The 14,880-nt window shown below is 34.9% G+C and overlaps 1 protein-coding gene across 4 annotated transcripts in view; it reads left to right on the top strand.

Annotated features, from left to right (window-relative positions):
* The window catches only part of ITGAV (integrin subunit alpha V), an 89,591-nt gene extending 74,953 nt beyond the window's left edge, over positions 1–14,638 (top strand). For 3 of the 4 annotated variants that reach the window (XM_064484635.1, XM_010991746.3, XM_031451101.2), the window contains 12 exons: positions 1,124–1,191; positions 1,806–1,953; positions 2,483–2,575; positions 4,614–4,693; positions 5,075–5,155; positions 5,628–5,733; positions 6,340–6,498; positions 7,724–7,837; positions 9,532–9,645; positions 9,746–9,853; positions 10,441–10,563; positions 10,833–14,638. In XM_064484635.1, the coding sequence (XP_064340705.1) occupies positions 1,124–1,191; positions 1,806–1,953; positions 2,483–2,575; positions 4,614–4,693; positions 5,075–5,155; positions 5,628–5,733; positions 6,340–6,498; positions 7,724–7,837; positions 9,532–9,645; positions 9,746–9,853; positions 10,441–10,563; positions 10,833–10,928 (1,290 nt within the window). In that variant the 3' untranslated portion in view covers positions 10,929–14,638. 4 annotated transcript variants of the gene reach the window in all.
* Positions 14,639–14,880: the final 242 nt, after the last annotated feature.

Here is a 14,880-nt window from a genome sequence, read left to right on the forward strand (position 1 = left end):
TCAAAGTTCTAATGGTCCTGGCCTTTTTTCTCCCTTCTTGAAGTGCATAGCAACTGCTTACATCTAGGTCATTGAATTTGTCTACATGTATTGTTGGGTATCATCCCAATTAAGCTGACAGTTAAGATCTCTATCTTATGATTTTATTTGGGGTAGCTGTACATCCCTTGTGACTTGGAAACATGCAGTCATCTTTTTCTTTCTTTTCTTTTTTTCTTTTAAAGAAAGCTTGTCGCTATTTTTCTCCATTAAATCTTTTCCTCTCCTTTTGTTTGCCTTTGGGCCCGAAGCCTTTTGGATGTTAACAGTAGACAAAACAATAATGGCTTCACCTTCTTTTTCTTTCCTCTTTTCTTTATTTTTATGTTCCTTCCTTCACATCCTACCCAACCTCTTCTGCCTCCTCCCACTATTCTCTCTGTTGGGTTTTCCAGAGTACTCCAGCTGGCACATCTCAGGGTCATATCTAGAGGGGGAAAGATCAGGTCTTTGCTTACTGTACCCATCTCGAATCAGCAAACTAATGCTTCTGGTTCCTTTTTCTTTATCTCTTTCCAAATGGCCATGCAAATGCTGGCCTCATTTTGTCCAGTTTCTGTTCCCTTTGGTTTGCCTGTCTGAATTGCTGCTGTATATCCACAGCTCCTTATTCTTTTACCTTCTGCAGCCATATTTCCATTATGTTGGCAGAGGCATAGTCAGTAATGAGAAATGCTGGAAAGAAGTGTATTTTGCCCAAGATCATACAACTTAGCTTAGCAGCAGCTGATTCAAACTGACCCATCAGTCCTTGAATATTACTTTCTCTTCTGCACTTCATTCCAAATTAATAACAACTTAATTTGAGATAGAACTAAAAGGTTCCAACTAATTGTATTATATCCAATGAATCTTTTTTTCTTCCTTTTCATTCTTAACTGGCTACAGTGATCTATTTATAAATAAGCAGCCTTGATCCCTTTTGCATTCATGTATGTAAAAAAAGTTGACTATATATAAATATATATATGTATGTATGAATTATATCCACCTACATCCATATATATATATATTGATGTACACTGCATATGTGACCTCTGTTGGTATTTACTCACATAGAAAAAAATTAAATGATTTTTTCTAGGCTCATATTCTACTTGACTGTGGTGAAGACAATGTCTGTAAACCCAAACTGGAAGTTTCTGTAGATAGGTAAGTTTTGCTCCAAATAATAGACAGTATAATGAGAGATTTAAATGGAAGAGCACATTTTTCTATTCGAAGTAATAGTAATGAGAATTAGTTATGTTGAAAGATAATGCATGATTTTTAGTAAAGCTATAAATACTGAGCTTTAAAAGAATGTGCATAATATTTTCACTAGTTTCCTAGGTTAACAGATCTGTTTCCATTCAGCATTGAGTTGTGCGTGTCACAAAGTAACATTATATCCTCTTGAAGACACTCTTAACTAAAGGGCTCTGATTACCATTTTATATGATATATAAATTATAGCAAATACTGTAAGTAGCATGACAAGGCATTAATTCAGCTTTTAGGGAAAAAATTCATTTATGGAATTAATAAGTACAAAGGGATATAAAATTACTTCCGCAGTTGAGATGAGTGATATTGATATGCTAGTGGCATCAGTGTTTTCTTTTGCTTCTGAGAAAAGCATTGGATTTGCACCCAGTGTGCTATTTCCAGTTTTCTGTTGGGCCAGTGAAGTAGTCTTAAAATATCTTAAGACACTGTTGAACATGTCAGTGCTTTGAATGGTCGTGCAGTCTTTTTTCATTGTCTAGATTTGTATTAACTTGTAGTGATCAAAAGAAGATCTATATTGGGGACGACAACCCTCTGACCTTGATTGTTAAGGCCCAGAATCAAGGAGAAGGTGCCTATGAAGCTGAGCTCATTGTTTCCATCCCGCCGCAGGCTGACTTCATTGGGGTTGTCCGCAACAGTGAAGTAAGCAAGCTGCCTCTTTAAAAAATCGAAATGCACTCATAGTTCTCATTAACATTAATGAGCTGCATCCCTACTTAGTGTAGGACAGGCTTAGCCGTTCTACCTACAGCTAAATTGCAAGACAATAGAGTGCCTGTCTTACATAATTCCTTTCAAGCCTAATACTTTGCATAATGCATTGATAGGACATTTTAAAATTGCCAGCTAAGTGCCTGAAACAAGGTCAGCTGGATAAAGTGTCTAAGCCTGTCCATCAAATAATGTGTCAGATGTAATATGGTTATATATCTAAATTCCCTAGGGAATCTTTCAGAAACACTTTTACATTTATATGTGGCAACTGTGCATAATTCTGGTTTCTCTCGTACCCCCCATACCTCAGTTAGATGTATTTGCTTTATAAAGCAAGAAAGATAAACATCAACCTGCACGATACTGTCTAGGAACTTTAAAGTCTTATTATGGCTTCTGGTTTTGTTCTGGTCATTAATTTATTTTCCTTTTGATCCTTTTTCTTTGTCTATCCAAGGCCTTAGCGAGACTGTCCTGTGCATTTAAGACAGAAAACCAAACCCGCCAGGTTGTATGTGACCTTGGAAACCCAATGAAGGCTGGAACTCAAGTAAGACATTTTAATTAAATGAATCTTTTTTTTTTGTCTTTTATAGAGAATAGCATATTTTTCTGTGAGTTTGTCCATAGTAAATATTTTTAAATAAATACTTCAAAATAGTGTCTTTAAATTGGTTTTGCTTTAGAATGGAATGATTATCAGAGTTTTGTTTAGATTTGATTAAGATACTAAAGTGATGGGTTGTGCTACTCAATAAGCTACTCTTCAACTTAGCTTTCAGTTTCATAAATGGATGAAACATGGTTTAAACTAAGGACTGAGATGGTAACTTTGATATTTCAAACTAATGCTTTAATGTATCCTCATAGCAACTCTGACAGACACCAAGACTGCCATTCTTAGGTGAGCCAGAATGAGTTCATTAACTAGAAACCTCTGTGGTCATCCTGGTAGGATCAAAGAGCACTGTGGTTGGAGGCTCCCCTTCAGGTGGTGGAGAAGGGGGCCCAGGAGCTTGAGAAGAAGCACTCAGTGGGTCGCTTCTCAAATCCTCCAAAAAGGAAACAAAATACACCTTGTAGAATTCCTAGTATCAAGGGGGAAAAAAAGGCAGTATATTTCATGTTACCTTTTCAATTGAATTTCATTTAATAGTACATGGATATTGGTAATTTGAAGGTCTGTGATAATATGAGACCAAGTATTCCATATCTACCCTTAAACAACATCTCTCCCATTAGAGAAGTTTAAGGGTATAAACTTGCAGTGAGTAGTAAATAAGTCTTAGAGCCCTAATGTGCAGCATAGTGATTATGGACCACAGTACTATATGATCATCATCAAACTTGCTAATAGACTAGATCTTAATTATTCCAGCCACAAAAAAGACAGCTATATAATGCGACAGAGGTGTAGACAGAGGTGTAATTATTGCTACAAGGGTAATTGGATAACATTGTATAAATGTATCAGATCAACACTTTGTACATCTTAAATTTACACAGTTATGTGTCAAATAGATTACAAAAAAAATTCCATCTTCCTTTAAATATATCTTCCACTAAAAGTAATTATTATTTCTAGGTGTATGGTCTTTTAGGGAAGAGGGCTTGAACAAAGTACTCAGAGTTGCCTTTTTCACATGTGTATAACAGTGTTTCATGAACAGGTGAACAAACTTTTCACTTTTTCCTGTCCTTGTTCTCTCTCTCTCTCACTCACTCCTTATTCAGTATAGATGCTTCCAGGTTAAACCACGTGGTCTGCCCCGGGCTTTGTAAAGTGGAAGGCAGTTTGTCGAAGTCCCGTAAAAGGGCCATTTTTATGTGTCATTTATATGATCCCCAGGAAGCCTGCTTTCTCTTACTTTGTAGCTCAGCTGTTTTCTTAAAAATAACAGCTTTCTGCCGGCAGAAGGATGTTCGGTGTTGGCTGAGTTGTGAGTGGTGTGGAGAAATTCTGCTTCTGGCCCTACTTCTGTCCTTTTTAGCCAAGTTCTCTCACTCTTGTACACCATCCACTTCTCCCTTCCTGCTCCATTAACACAAGTTCAGGTGTCACTTCCTGTCATCACATCCCTTGTGCGTAACTGCTGTACTTTGATTGGATCAACAAACATTTCCTTCTGCATTTCTTGGAAAGTTAATATGAGTTACTACTATAAGAAGGTAATTAGTTAATATTATATGGAGATAGTAGTGAAGAATAGTTACTATTTTAAGGAGATATAGTTGTGATAAATAATCATTGTTAAAAAGGTTCCATTATGGATTGGCCCAAGTGTCTTAAATAGTAGACTTGATAGATGATCAGACTTAATTGTCTTTGCTCAAGTACTTTCTGTTTTATTGTAAGTTCAAAAAACCCTATTTTATTTATTTTTATTTTTTAGATTTATTTTTAGTGGAGGTACTGGGGATTGGACCCAGTACCTCATGCATACTAGCCATGTACTCTACCATTGAGCTATACCCTCCCCACAAAAACCTTATTTTAGAGCATTCTTTTTCCTTTGGACATTGAATTTGAAATTTTACTAATTAGACATTGTTTTAACTAACATTACCATCTTTTTCTCCTCCTTCAGCTTTTAGCTGGTCTTCGTTTCAGTGTGCACCAGCAATCAGAGATGGATACTTCTGTGAAATTTGATTTACAAATCCAAAGGTATGAAAATAACTTTTTTCCATTTACAATAAATATTGAATAAATATTTGTTGTAAATGTTTTATGCAATATACCTAAAGATTGTAGGGTAGAAGAGACTAAAATTTTAGTACTTAACTACAGCATTTTTAAATCAATATTAACATCTTAAGAATAATTTTATTTTCACTTTTGAGTCTGTAAAACAAAACTAAAAGTTAAATAAAACTTAATCATCTTTTTGGTATTAAGCTAGCAAAAATAATTATTTTGATTTATACAGTTTGTCGTTTCTTTATTGCTTTTAATTTGTTCATTTTTAGTTTCACCGCGTTCGCCGTGTATGATTCTGATGATGACTATGCCCAACTCAGTCCTGAATACGTGTTTTTTCTTTTTCAGCTCCAATCTCTTTGACAAAGTAAGCCCAGTTGTATCTCACAGAGTTGACCTTGCTGTTTTAGCTGCTGTTGAGATAAGAGGGTCAGTATGGTCACCCAGTTGAGTATTTCATTCTCAAGATTTAAATTGCTTTAAAAAGTGGTTACTTCTTAGGCTACTCGCTTCTATTGGGTAGTAGACATCTGTGTTCAGTGGAGGTTTCACTGCAGCTATAGCTTCTATAGAAAGAAAAAGGTCCTAGGTGTGTTCCAAAGCCCCACATGTTTATTTGATAATCCTCTGGAAATAATTCAGACGTGGTGACAACAGCAGGCAGAGAATAAGTTTATTGAACTTTTATGCAAATTGACTTAGTCCACTTATTATATTAGATTCAATAGTTTGCATGTATATGTGCAGGTACACATACACATATAGTTTTTTTTTTTTTCTTTTAAATGTGTAGGTTTTCTTTTTCATTAGTTTTCATTTTATTCACTTGGATACAGGGATAAAAATGAACTGACCGTATCATTTTGATATTCATGGTAGGTTTTCTTTGATCATTATTTAGAGTCTCAAGTCCTGATCATATCTTTCTTCCGATTCCAAACTGGGAGCACAAGGAGAACCCTGAGACCGAAGAAGATGTTGGCCCAGTAGTTCAGCACATCTATGAGGTCTGCAGTTGTTGGATGTAACTGATAACATGGTAGCAAGCCAACACAGAGAGGAATGGATAGGCTACTTAAAAAAAAGTCTAATTATTATGTAAACTCTGCATAGTTTCAATATGTACCAGAGATTTCTTTGACTTTTTTCCCTAAAGTTCACTCTTTTTAGACTGGTAGCTTCAAGTGGTAAAAGAAAGCAGTTTATACAGATTGTTGTTTAAAACCAATTAGTTCTGCTTGAATACAAGGACTACATCATTGAATATTTTCACTTGGACATTTTTCAATCCTGACTAAAAATTGAAAATGCCTTGAGCAGATCATCAAAATTTTGTCTCTGTAGGAAGAAAATTTTCTATGCCGTCTTATCAGTAACTTTTTTGCGCTTTCCTCCTGTGTTTGTTCTCATGCTGACACACACTGCCCTGCGTAGAGGCAGGTGCTGAGTCTGGTCTCTTCTGCGTAATGATGATCGTGTTGTAATACTGGAGTAGCTATGGAAACTCTGCTGTTATTCAAATCCTGTTGCTTAATGATTCTGAGAGTCAATGTAGGGGAAGGATTATAAAATAATTTTTGCCCAAAGTATTTACATTTTCTTTTCCTCATTAGCTGAGAAACAACGGTCCAAGTTCATTCAGCAAGGCAATGCTAAATCTTCAGTGGCCTTACAAATATAACAATAACACTTTGTTGTACATCCTTCAATATGACATCGATGGGCCAATGAACTGCACTTCAGATATGGAGATCAACCCTTTGAGAATTAAGGTAACGTGCTTGATAGCAGCTCCTTATTCTGATGATATTTTATTGGTTTTCTTTCTAAATCTATAAGAGAAATGCATGAAACAAAACAACTGTTTTAATAATAATCCCATTCTGAAAAATATTTTCATTTATAACTATTACACTATGGATTAAGTTTCTTTGTGTAATGAGTAAGGATGAATTCCATGAAGTCCTAGTGAGCCATTTATTTAGGTAGTGTTTAGTGAGCCTTCGGAGATACTCTTAAGTGACCCAATTTAACTTTGGTTTCATTGCATAGTGGTTTATCTACATGTAATATTGTGTCAGGGGTGCTTGGATGTTGAAATTTTTGTTTTTGGGACAAGCTACAACATTTTATTCTTACCTTTTTTTGACTTACATGACCTAGAAAAATGTCTTTTATGGAATCTGTATACTTTTGGATATACTCATCTCCATCCTAACACATATATTTAGATAAGAAGCTAAAGAAAAATACCATATGGTATCACTCATATGTGGAATCTTAAAAAAAAAAGAAGACACAAATGAACTTATTTACAAAACAGAAACAGACTTACAGACATAAAAAACAAACTTATGGTTACCAGTGGGTAAAAGGGGTGGGAAGGGATAAATTGGGAGTTTGAGATTTGCAGATACTAACTACTGTACATAAAATAGATAAACAATGGGTTTCTTCTATATAGTACAGTGAACTATATCCAATATCTTGTAGTAACCTATAATGAAAAAGAATGTGAAAATGAATATATGTATGTATATGTTTAACTGAAACATTATGCTGTACACCAGAAATTGACACAACATTGTAAATTGACTGTACTACAGTAAAAAAAAAAAATTTTTTTAAAGAAGCCATTGCACAGTTTGGACTAAGGAAAGTCAAGAAAACAAAACAAAAACCATACACTCATGATTGACACACATCACAGATGTACAGCATGAAATTTCAAGCTGTTTCTATGTATTTTATCAGTTTCCCCTCTAGCTATGCGAGGGGAGAAAATGATGGCCAGGCTGAGGTAACTTTTTCCCATATATTAAGGACTCCAATCTTTATTTTCTGTGCTTATTTTTTGTCTTATTCTAAGTGATGAATTTTCTGTGGAACCAAATTTTCAGTTACTATATTTTAATCACTTATAACAGTTTATGCCAACATGTCAATGCGAAATGTTTTCCATTGTTATTTACCACCAGTTTATTAATGTGATCTTAGATCTCAAATTTGCAAACAACGGAAAAGAATGACACATTTGGTGGGCAGGGTGACCGGAACCATCTCATCACTAAGCGGGATCTCACCCCCAGTGACGGAGATGTTCACACTTTGGTAAGTGCCATTTCAACAACAGGCACTTTAAATATTTTTAAAATACGTGATTATAGAACTGATGCCAAAGAACATTTCAGAAATAACAACAGCTGTGCTGGAAAGATCTCCATATATTTTTATACCATTCACTCCTCTTGCTTTCCTTGTTCCCAATCGAATTAACGCCACATTTTCTTCAAATGATCTACCTTTGTAGATTGCTAATAAAATGTGTTATGTTCAGCTTATTTTTCTGACTGCACTCCTTTAACTGACCTCTTTCTTGGCCTCACCCTAATCTTTGAGGCTTATGTTCAATACTGCAGGAAAAACCCAGAAGGCTTCAACAAAAATGTATTACAAGAATAATTAGCCTTATGATCCACTTTTGTTGAGTCTGTCTAATGACTATAATGTTGTAAAGGCGCTTATCATTTAAGTTTTTAAAATTGAGCAGATATGCCAACCATCAGCTAGCGGAGAACCTGGCATAGTTTTTGATCATTAGCCATCACCAGTTACTTTCACGTCTCCAGATTCCATGGTTCTTCTTATTTCACATTCAGTTCAACTGCTCAGTGACTTTGTGGCAGAATTAATCAGTTCTTCCTTTGTGAAACACCCCTCTTTCCCTACTAGGACACTACTCTCTTTTGGTTCTCCAAGGACCAGAAATGGCCGCTTCTTAGAAATCTCCGTTTCTAGAACTCTAAGCTCAGTAGAGTATTCTGGGGCTCAGATCTCAGATTTCTTGTCCCCTCCACCTACAGTCTCATTAGATCTGTGCTGTCCAGTATTGTAGATGCGTTTTATTTAATTTTTTTTTCTTGGTTAATTGCACTGGCTAGAACCTTCAGAACCGTGTTGAATAGAACTGTCATCAGTTGGCATTGTCGTCTGGTTCCTGATCTTAGGAGAAAAGCACCCCTTCTTTCACCAGCACATGTGGTGTTAGCTGTGGGCCTTTCATAGATGCTCTTTATCAGATCAAGGACATTTGCTTCTATTTCTCGTTGTCAACTGAAGGTATCACTGACTAGATAGCACCATTGTGAGGTATATACATGTGACATGCCTGATGCAGTTTGACTGGCACATAGAAGGTGGTGAATATTTGTTACCTTTGCCTCCAGGTTATTGATAAAAACACTGAATGTGGCAAAGACTATTAACATGCCACCTGATTTCTAGTGTTTGACTTGGAATAACTGTTAAAGATTCACTCTGTTTCTTTTTCTGTTCCACAGGCATGTTGTGATCTGATTTTCATGTCTTAAAATCACCATGCTCTGGGTTTGCCTGAAGAATGTTGAGTTCTAGCTATAAAAATAAATATTTTAATATTATAGATCTTATCCTTTTATCAGATCACATTAAAACCACCCCCCTCATAACAAGAAGATCCTTGTACAGACTCAACTGTTAGCCTGTTTATTTTATTAGGTTTGTTTGGGGGAGGTAATTAGGTTTTGTTTATTTATTTAACAGAGGTACTAAGGATTGAACCCAGGACTGCATGCATGCTAGGCATGCACTCTACCACTGAGCTATACCCTTCCCTCCTGCTCATTTTACACATTGTTGCTATAAGGCAGGAGAATCTGGAATCATCTCTTTAGCCTTCATAAAAAACAAGTCAAGTGTCTAATTTTCATATGTTGAAGAGATGATAGAATGACCTTTTCTTTTAAGTAAGTAAGTTTTTTTGGCAGGGCTGTGGAATTGCTGAATGCTTGAAGATTGTCTGCCAGGTGGGGCGACTAGACAGAGGAAAGAGTGCGATCCTGTATGTAAAGTCTCTGCTGTGGACTGAGACCTTTATGAATGTAAGTGGACAGATGCGGCATTCAGCAATCTTACCCATTTTTTCAAAGAAATAAAAAAGGCCTGACATCTAGGAAATCATTTTATTGTTACTTTACACAGAAGGAAAACCAGAATCACTCATATTCTCTGAAGTCATCTGCTTCATTCAATGTCATAGAGTTTCCTTATAAGAACCTTCCAATTGAGGACCTCTTCAACTCTACATTAGTAAGTCATTGATTTGGAGAACTGGAATAGATGCACTCATTTCAATACCATGGATATTTTTAAATTTTATTTTGAATAATGGCAGTCTAACTGTTTTGATAATGTAAAGCAGTTGAGTTATTTGAGTGGATTATTACCTAATTTAATAATACTCTTTTACTCCCCCATCCCAGAATTATTAAAGGTAGACTTTTACTTTAACATCTTATCCTATTTAAGACTCTAAGCATATACTAAATTTCATGGGGGAAAATTTGGGAAATTTCTCCCCACAAAGTTCGAAAGGCTGAAATTAACTGCACTAAGTGAGGGCATTTTAAAGATCTTTAATTTGAGGATGAAAATGGGGCCAACACATCATAAACTGGGGTGGATTATTTGAAAATCATTTCAGAGGCAGCCAGAGGTTAAGCTGTTCAGAGTTGTGTGTGTGTGTATGCTACTGATACAAAATATATGATCAAAAATTATCATATACAAGAAAAGAAAATAATGTAACGTTAAAATAAAATATAATAGACATTCAGATATTTGTTGGATGATTCAGTGAACTATTTTTAAAACTCAAGAACTTTTTCCCCCAACAGGTTACCACTAATGTCACCTGGGGCATTCAGCCAGCACCCATGCCTGTGCCTGTGTGGGTGATCATTTTAGCAGTTCTAGCAGGATTGTTGTTACTGGCTGTTTTGGTATTTGTCATGTACAGGGTAAGTCATGGACTTAAGAAGAGAGGGAGGGAGGGGAAGCAGAAGAAAAGGAGAAGGGAGGGAGGAAAGGAAGGAAAACTGGAAAAGAAGGGAGGGAACGAAGAAAGAGACCTTTAATGATGATGCACGATGAGCATTCCATATCATTTGAAGGAAGAAAAACTGTGCTAGTGCCCTTTAAAATGTCTTGGTCGTAATACGGCCCCTCAGAATACTTCTAATATTCTTCATTGATGTGGCAGTAACGTTAGTTTTTCTTCAACTGACAGATGGGCTTTTTTAAACGTGTCCGGCCGCCTCAAGAAGAACAAGAAAGGGAACAGCTTCAGCCTCATGAAAATGGGGAAGGAAACTCAGAAACTTAACTGTAATTTTTAAGTGATGCTTCATCCTGACCCACTAGAAGTAACCACTTCACTATAGATTTTGATTTCCTTCATGAGGAATGAAATTCCAAGACTGTACTGCTGATGGTGCCCATTGGTATTAACCACAAAGTGAGAGCAATATTTGTCGACCTTTTCATTATGATTAAGTTCAGACACACATTTAATACACACCCACTGACTTGTGTTTTTAGGTATTTAAATAATAACATTTTAAGTGATAGCTCTTCTTCAGTGTACATAGGACAGGTAGTGCCTGAGTTACCACTTTATATAAAATAGTACCTCCTACAATTATTGTTTCTGATTTTGTATGTTGCATTTTGTTTGTTGTTGTTTTTGTTGTTTTAAAGCAATCTAAATTTGGACCTTAGGATCCACATCTTTTGTACAGATACTTAATGTTAATTAATACACATTACACTACAATTGAGTTTTCAAGCTACCTTTTTACCTGCATAACGTTGGATTTTAATATTCCCTACGTGGTGGAACTTTAAGAAAAAGAGAAGTACGATCCCATTTAAACTCTTTCCTGTAATAGCAAAGGTACAGTTTTTTTGTTTGTTTTAATATGAAGTCTGGGGACAATTGCTATTAAATTTTTATTTATATTTTTATCCACAATCCATTTTATTGCATTTTATTTTGTACAAGTTTAAGTTCTCTTTCAAATCCTTCAAGTCAACTTATGCTAAAAATTAGTTCTATTATCAAAAAAATGCCTCTTTTGTATAATAGTTTAATTTCTGCCAAACATCGTGATGCTTAAAGCCATATGGAGTTAGAAATCATTTCCAAACTATGTTTATTCCATTGCATTTGTCTGGCTATATATAATACCAAAAAAAAAAGCATTTAAATTAAAAGGCTACATTTGTAGTTCTTTGATAGAGTTGCTTATTAACAGTTTGTTCTTCAATTACAGCAAGAGTTTTTAGTTGGGATTAATTTATTTTCCTCCTATATATGTGTTTTCCCTTACATTTCCAAAACTGTTACTGAGAATGTGTCAAGATCATAGAGGAAGTTTTACAACTTACAGGAACCTGCACTCAACCTCCCAACCCCACGAGAAATGTGTGCAATTGACATTCTTAAAGCAGCTCAGTGGTTTACTTCTAGCAATAGCGTGATGCTACTCAGGTGGACATTATCTCGGTTTAAGCAAGGCGTAACATGAAAAACCAGTCTGATTGATCAAAACCACTTCTTAAAGGTTATTTTATAAGCAACTCAAGTTATTGGAAACCTTTTAAAACTTTCTTAGGTTTATTAACATAAATTACTTTTCTAGGATCTTTTAATAAAAGCTGTAGAGGTGGCAAGTGGTAGTTTTATAAGCCTGTGGGGTGTTGAATCTTTTAGAGGATTATGTGAATTATTCACAGTTCCTCAAGGCCTGAGGATAACGATTAATTATGCCTATTTTTGTGCAATTACATCATGTTGTGCATTAAAGATTGAGAGTTTAATAGCTTTTTAATCGTTGTCTTCATTAGGCAATGATAAATATTTCCCTTAAATAATTGAATATTTTGCTATGTTTTAAAAATAATGAAATTTATCTTGCAATGTCTTGTGTTATAACTCCTTATGCAAGCGGCTAAGCTAGAACATATTCATAAAATAGAGGCGCGTGTAGGTGAGTTATACAAGTTAGAACATATACAAGACCCTATATTTAGCTTTAGTGATTTTCAAAATTAATAGGTATTGTAATATAGATTTTATTAGTAGCTTAAAAGGTCTTAGTCATATTCAATAAGTATTTTTATTACCAATAAATTTGAAGTTTTTTAAGGAAAAAGTATTTTTATCTTAGGGCCTGCCACCAGATAGTCACTAAGTTGGTCTCTTAACAATGTTAACCTTACCTGTTTTCCCACCTAATAGCAGTCATTCCTGAAAATTATCTGTTAGATAGAAAGTCACTCTTTCCAAATATGTTACTATTTGTTTTTGCACAATCTATTCCTCTTACGATGCCCTCTTATCTCAAGGTACAATCTCTTATGGGAGATTGAAGGAGGAGCCTAGACAGCTTAGTTGGGAGAGCATTAGCGTAGAGGCAACTGGAGGATGTTACATGGAAATTAACATAATGTTTTAAATTGCTTTTATGAAATGTAGTTTCAAGCAATAGTATTTTCTTTTTAAAAAAGTGAAGATTTAATATCTCACAGAAGTATGATCGGAGTATGATTTAAAAACCTAGTCTTTGATGAGAATATTTGGGAAAATGTTGCGATTCTTGTTACCCTAAAGTAGCATGTGAATGTTCTGGTTAAAACATCAAAAAATAGTCACTGCCGTGTTTGTGATTTTTTTTTGATAATTGAAATCCATTTTGAGTGTAAAATTCTTATAATCTGATTCAGTTTAAGAAAACACATATGGTTGGGGTCAGATAATATTTGAAACAGTTGATATTGATAAGACATATTGATACTGTTGTTGATTTCTTATATAAGCATTTGTTTCAGAATTGCTATTTTGGGAAATATTTGTGTGAAGGCTGCCCTTTCCTTTTCTTCCCTTTACCTTTTTCTTGTGATTAGTGATTATTGTAATTCTGATTAAGTTCTTAATACTGAGGTGGAGAACAATTAATCAAATATTAGTGCCACAGTTCTACCTGTGTTACAAAACTAGTTATTCATAGTAAATTCTCATTAATACTTTATATTTATATAAAGAGAAAATTCCAGTATTAGTTAAAGAGACTATACTGACTTCTTTAATGAAGGCTGTGAAAGATTTTTGATAGTGAATCATGATCCTAGGAGAGAGATTTATGTGGCAAAGGCATGTAATAGATCAGCTGATTTTTTTAATAAGGCAAATCTGCAAGTTGGTAAACGTTCCTTTGTTGCAGAATGTAGTGCTGAGCTTGGTGAAGAGTAAGTCATTCTTGGAATACTTGTATGTGACTGTTGCCTATTTCAGTGTCACCATGTTTGTGTTCTTGGATAGCTTGTATATGTGATGTTTGATTAATAAGGAAAAAAATGTAAAATTCGGAAATTGAACATAGTATCTCCAAAATCATGAATGAAATGACTTGATAGTGTTTTGGAGAGTATCCCTTTTAACTTGTTGGTAGGCTAGTTTGAATGATGAACCTATGGACATGTAGCATGCATATATGCTTGTATTTCCTTGTAATTTCTGGTATATAATGAACTTCTTGGGAGAGGTACTGAATCTTTGATTTTTGTTGTCATTCATCTCAAGTGCAATATAACAATATAACCAAACCTAGATAATTTCAAAGTCATTCTTAATTTAGTAAACCTAATCTAAAGGGAGATTTGTTAGTGTTTTTGTTAGCAGGAAGGAGTGATTTTGCTATGGATATACAAATGAAGTTACTTACCCTTAAAAGGTCTGTTACACACTTTATTTCAGGTTGGCAGTGAACTGTTCCCTGCTGGTTTTTAAACACTTCATGGTATCTTAAAGTAACTGTGTATGTCAATTAATTTGCTACCTAAGTAACATAGAAAGTAATTTTCTTTGTGTAGCTCTCTTGTGATCACCCACATTGGGTTAGACATAAAAGAGTGTGTCCTAAAATTTGTCATTTGCTAACTTGATTTGAGTTAGTGAAAACTGGTTCAGTGTTCTGCTTAGTTTCCAGTGTGTAACTTGTGTCTGTTCAATAAAAACTTGATCATATGGTGCCACTTTTGTGCATGGACTTTATATTTTCCTTCTATGCTGTTGTTTTGCTTTGTTTTTTAATCATATGAGCCAGCAGTAATGCACTAAAAGGATGACCTCAAAGAGGTGACATAACTCTCTAAAAGTCCAAATTCTTAAGTCCAATTCTGGAAGCTCAGCAAACCCCAAAAAGGATAATTGCAAATAACACCATCTGTGCAGGTCATGGTCAAATTGCTAAAAACCACAAGTTGGAAGGGGTTGA

This window comes from Camelus dromedarius, chromosome 4, assembly GCF_036321535.1.
Source record: "Camelus dromedarius isolate mCamDro1 chromosome 4, mCamDro1.pat, whole genome shotgun sequence".
NCBI classification, from domain to species: Eukaryota; Metazoa; Chordata; class Mammalia; order Artiodactyla; family Camelidae; genus Camelus; species Camelus dromedarius.